The following is a 5,675-nucleotide window of genomic DNA, read 5'->3' as shown; positions in this document are numbered from 1 at the left end:
CTGGAGAGCCTTATGGGCCCGGGGGCCGCTGCTGCTACTGCTGCTACTGCTCCTTTTTTGTCTGCCGCTGTCGCTGATGGTGAGGCGGCAGCAGCGGCGGCGGCGGCGCCGGCGGAGGACGAGGAGGCGGTGGAGGAGGAGGAGTCGAAGGAGGAGGAGGCGGCGGAGGTTGAGGAGGAGGAGGCGGCGGAGCAGCAAGGTGAGGGTAAGGAGGAGGCGGCTGGTGAGAAGAAGGCCCGCTGCAGGGCGTCTTCTACAAGCTGCTCCGGGGTCCAGTGGATAAGGCCCCGGGCGATCAGGTCGTCCATGTGCGCCTCCATTAGCGCCTCGTACTCCAGGGGCAGGTGCGGGACACCCGCACCCGCACCCGCATCCTCACCCGCACTCGGGCCTTGGCTTTGGCCCCGGTCCGCGTCTGCGTCTGCGCCCTTGTCCAAGACCTTTTTCACCGCCGCCTCAACGCCATCGCGGGGCGAGCAGAGCAGCACCGAGATCAGCGGTAGCGACGGCCGCTCGAATCCAGCTGCGGGCGCTGCGGTGGCGGTGGGCGTCTTGGAGGCGCTGGTAGTAGTCCCCTGGGAGAGAGGGGGTCGTCTGCTGCGGCTGATGCCACCCGCCGTCCGCTGTTGTTGTTGTTGTTGGTGGTGGTGGTGGTGGTGGTTTTGCTGCTGCTGCTGCTGCTGCTGCCCTGCGATTTCCGAAGGCAGGACCTCCTCTTCTTCCTCCTCCTCAACCTCCTCCTCGCGAAGCTCAATGTGGTGAGCGCCCAGGTGCTTACGGGGCCGTGTCAAGAACAGGTTCTGATTCTGATTCTCGTGCGATGGGTGGTTACCGCTGCCGTTACTGCCATTCCTGCCGCTGCTGCGCGGAGTTTTTGTATGGGGCAACCGAGGGCTCGGGGATGGGGATGGGGAGAGGGAGTCTGGCTGTAGGTCGCAGTTGCTGGTCGGGGTGGGGGCGATGGGGTTGGGGCTGGCTGCGGAGTGCACGGTAGCGAGGTTGCTTCTGCTGGTGCAGGAGGTGGGGTTGCTTCCGGAGCGAACGGCGCAGCCGCCTAAGCAGGGGCCGCTGCTGCTGCTACTGCTGCCGGTCTTGCTGTCATTAGTAGAGCTCATATTGATGTTGGTATTGATAATGTTCTTGCTGTAGCGGTTGAATGCGTCGCTGTCGGCACTATTCTCGTCGTCGTCGGCAATGTTGGCTGACCGAAGGCAATACTCCGACTCTGCGAGGCGTGGAGAGGGCGATAGTAGCGACTGCTGCTGTGCGGTCAGGATCGATTCAATATGTTGATTGCTACCATCTGAAATGTTAGCGGCTGAGAGATCTGTGTGTCGCGGGGAAGATGGTGCTGACGGAGCTTTTCGCAGGTGGCCGGCGCAGTTGGGACCGGTTCCTGGTGATGCCGATAGGCGCTCGAAATACTTGGCAAGTTTTAAGCTGTATATTGTTTCGTAGGTATCGACCACGATTGAAGCCATTTTTGGTGCCTGTAGAGCAGCGGGAAACGAGTCGCAAGGGACATGTATGCCGTTCGAGGAATGCACAGACGAACGTTCAGCAAAGATTACAGTGCCGGGGTCGCTCTTGATAAATAATGTTTAGGATCGAATCATGCATGATTTTTGATATGTTGAACGTACCATCGGGTGCACTTTGTTGCTGGGTGCCTTGGCTTGAAGTTGTGCGTGGCCCAGTGTGACCGAGCTAGAAGCGGATAAGGAGGCAACAATCTCATCTCTTGAAGCACGCATCTTGGTAATCGGTGAAGATCGGTGGATAGAAGTAGAAGCCTTCGGTTAAGGCTGGATAGAGTTACTAAGCGTCGAGTTCTTCCTGTGAAAGGAAGATATGTTAACTTGCGTATGTCACAGAAGATTTAACTGACATCACTGTAAGTTTGATCATTTAACATCTGATCAGGTTTGCGGTCTGCCTGAAGGATTAAGTTGAATTGTACGTGAATGGTTCCGCAGATATTAAGCTAGGCTAGCTTTAAAAAGCGACAATTTGGTTCTAGCAGAAACAATTTAATATATATGGTGCAATGATATCCGGAGCCGCCGGCTCCGGAAGGATGCGATTTGGCGGTTACAGCGCACAGAGGACCTTGCTGTAGCGCTTCACAAGTTGAATCCCACGTTATAATAACAGTATCTTTTGTGCAATAAATTTATACAATTCAACATCTTAGACAGGCAGAGTCCTACTCCTAACCTCCGACCTGTCGCCAGCCATGATGCTGGCGCGCACGGGCACGCACGCGGTGACCCGCTTTCAAGTCTCCTGCGCTACATGCTGGAGACATAAGATGTGATATATATTCCCATATTTACACAACGTTTCCATCTACGCACACGCGAAAGTGCACTACAGGAGCACTACAGGAGCTGTACAGGAGCTGTACAGGAGCTGCACTACAGGAGCTGTACAGGCATGGCGCCAGTGATTTCCCATAGTTTCCCCGTTGTTGCGGGGCTTTGCAGAATTGAGTGCCCGTAGTCCAACTAATTGCGGATAACGCGCTGGTCGTGCAGTATGCGCGTTTCAAATCTCGATCTATTCGGAAAATAGGAGATCTGCCACAAGTGTTGGGCCTCTTCGTGCCGCTTACGTGCGATAGAAATAATGGTATGTAATAAGCTAATTCCAGGGAAACAAACTCCTGTATGATTAAATAAATGTTTTGACGACTCGCGGAAGGACAAAAACAGATAGATGCGCCATAGCCATGTACAGCTGAAACGGTTTACTTCGTTCCGTATGTAACCACCCACCTAGGCGCAATCTTATATCTTATATCCGCAGCTTCTTTCGACCTGTGGTACACACCGGTAGCGTAAAGGTGCCGCGCGGACCGGCCGACGGACAACTCAGGCGGGTGGCCCAAGGACACGGTTTCGCAGTTTGGCGATAGGCAGCTGAGGTGACACCCAACAGCGAGTGCGTTAGTGAACAGTCTGAAAGTACCGAGGTAGGGTTCGAACCATAACTCGAAATGAAAGGAACAGGCTCCTCCAGTTGGCAACTGGGGAAGCGTTCAGTTCCTAACTTGGCCGCTGTTCTGCAAGGCCCGGCATCGGTCGCTGTCTGAGGGATAAAGAAGGAGAAGAAATTAAAGCTTACAAGGAGCAAGGATACCTTAAACAGCCTGGCAAAGCCTTGTCCGGCACAAAGTCATACTAATCAAAGCTAATTAAGCCTATTCAGTAATTCGAATACCAAACCCTCACACAGTCTGTCGCATGTGGGTTCAATCAGGCGGTGGGCGGAGCGGTGGTGGATCGGTGGTGCGACGTGCCGCACACCTGTTGGCGGCGGTGATCAACGGGCGGAGCGGCTATTGCTTCTTCGGGTAATTGCTTGTTTTGGATCGCGTCGAACGATCGGGTGAGACCTTTCTGTATGGAGGAATGCTGCCAGCCAAATTATGAATAACATAAATATATAAATATTATAAAATATCTACTCGAGCTCCCGTCAGGAGTTCGCCCAGTAGGAGCCGCACGGGATTAGATCGGACTTGGGCACTCGGCACTGGCGATGATGTCAACCCTGGGGCGGCACGCATCCGTGAAAACCGTCTGTCTGTCTGTCTGTCTGTCTGTCTGTCTGACTATATGTAGCAGCAGCAGCCTTCTTCACTTCGGTTCCCTTCGCCATCCCTTCATGACGGCATGCAGCAATACTAGGAAAAACCTATTAGCTCTGCGATCTTGCGTCACGATATTCTATGGTATGCCTGCATATTTGTGTTTTTGTGTGTGGTGGGGGTTGGTGGGGGGTGGGGTGGGGGGTGGGGGGGGAGGTTGTTACACTGGGCTCTAGACTCATGTGGAGAGTAGAGCCAGCGGGCCAGCTGGCCGCGCATTATTCCTGCAGCTGACGAGGCGATCAGGACAACATGTATTTCATTACATACATACATATGTCCTCACATTCCCGGCAGCCTCGAAAAGGGGCATCCGGCCTAGCCGAATACTACGCCGTCGCTCCGAAAGGATATGCATGGAAATGTGCGTGTGATCGTTCCTCGACGGGTCAGCAATCCCCAGCGGTGTCTGCACGAGTGCGCGCCTGAGTGCGGCTGCGCCGTCAACAACATGCCCACACGCAGGCTCTGCTGGTACACTCTGCTTGGGGGTTATCGCGTGCAGCAGAAAGGCCAGGTCGACTTGACGCCGAGCCCCCCCCCCTCCTTCGCGGTGCGCCACCTCAAAAAAGCTATATCCGTGCCTTTTTGACGAGGATATATATTTACAACAAAGGCGTTACACCGCGCTTGCGAGAACGCAGTTCTGCTCCACTTGCGAATCAGAAAGGTGGTGTGTAAACAGCGACGTAGTGTTTCAACACGACCCTCCAGCGTAAGCACCTCTAAAACCTTTATCCCGTACGATGTTGGCCGGACCCAAGACCGCGCGCCCTTTCCAGGGCTGCAAGGCGGAATACCCGCTGGCCCTGCTCAACAACCACATAGCACATATTTACAGCATCAGCAGCAGTAGCAGCAGTAGCAGCAGCCGTAATAGCAGTAGCAGGAATAGCAGTAGCAGCATCAGTAGCAGTCGATGGGACCGCTTCCTCGCTGAACCCCCTCGGCCCCCCATTCCGCTTGTTCCCCCCGCGTTCACGAGTACAGCACTACGGGAAGATATTGCCGTACATACACACACACTGGGACATCCCGCTCTGGTTCTCCGCGGTTTGGTTTTGCAGATAGCATTCCGACACGGGGATCCCTAGGCTATGCTGTAACCCAACCGTCTTGCAACCGCCGCCCGCAAAACCAATGCAGCTAAACCTAACATGCGGAAACCTAAAACCCTAAAACCCAAGGCTCAAAACCATCACAACAGCACCCAAGTATTCCCCCTCTCAGTGTGCCGCTTATATACAACAACGCAGTAATGCAACAAATTCTCGTACGTGTCGTACGCCGTACAAATATTCGTGCGCAAGCCATGGTGAGGGATGGTTGTGCTTTTCTACTTACTACCTACCACCGGAAAGCTTCCCACCTTCCCGCCAACACCAAAACACACACGCCCGTATTCCGCGCCTCATGACGACATGTACGAGCTTCACAAGTACAACCTCCATTGTATCTACATGCCTCCCATTGTACACCTACAGCTGGGGCACTTACAAGAGGTGGAACATGCAGAACTTTGCTGCTGCTACAGCCTGTACGACATGCACACAAGACTCTCCTTCCTCGCCACATTCAATACGCAACGCCCGCTGCAGCCATACAACGGGTCGTACAACAGGCAGTACATACAAAACGATGCCATGCATTCTTACTTCCATTGGAGGGTGCACATGAGAACATGAGACAATGTTTCCCCGCTCTTTCCACCCACACCCCATCCCCCAAAACACATACATATGCAGTACACATACATGCATGCACCCTCAGTACGGCGATCCGCTCCGCTGCGGGCTAGGTGAGAAGCGGCCCCGGGCGGAGGGCTGCGTGCCGCGGGGGCTCCTGGGCTCCGTGCGTGTGTGTTTTCCGTGAGCACGCATGTGCGTGTGCGCGTTTGTTTTGGAGGGAAGGGGAAGGGACAAGGAAGGGGAAGGGAGTCGTCGGGCGGTAGCAGCAGTAGCAGTAGCAGGACTAGGAAAACCCTAAGCACCCGAAGTACTGTGTGGGAGTGTCGCGGGGTGGG

At 54.7% G+C, this 5,675-nt stretch overlaps 1 protein-coding gene across 1 annotated transcript in view; it reads right to left on the bottom strand.

The window, feature by feature from the left end:
* VOLCADRAFT_107746 (uncharacterized protein) overlaps positions 1-5,675 on the bottom strand; it is a gene marked incomplete at both ends in the record, with an annotated part of 8,239 nt that overhangs the window by 670 nt on the left and 1,894 nt on the right. Inside the window, 3 exons of the mRNA XM_002957534.1 lie at positions 39-1,490; positions 1,644-1,707; positions 2,778-2,921. Coding sequence (XP_002957580.1) covers positions 39-1,490; positions 1,644-1,707; positions 2,778-2,921 — 1,660 coding nt within the window. The remainder of the gene's footprint in view (positions 1-38; positions 1,491-1,643; positions 1,708-2,777; positions 2,922-5,675) is intronic.

The sequence above is a fragment of the Volvox carteri genome, assembly GCF_000143455.1.
Source record: "Volvox carteri f. nagariensis unplaced genomic scaffold VOLCAscaffold_75, whole genome shotgun sequence".
Taxonomy (NCBI): domain Eukaryota; kingdom Viridiplantae; phylum Chlorophyta; class Chlorophyceae; order Chlamydomonadales; family Volvocaceae; genus Volvox; species Volvox carteri.
The sequence above is the reverse complement of the archived record's forward strand: the minus strand, read 5'-3'. Positions and strand labels throughout refer to the sequence as shown.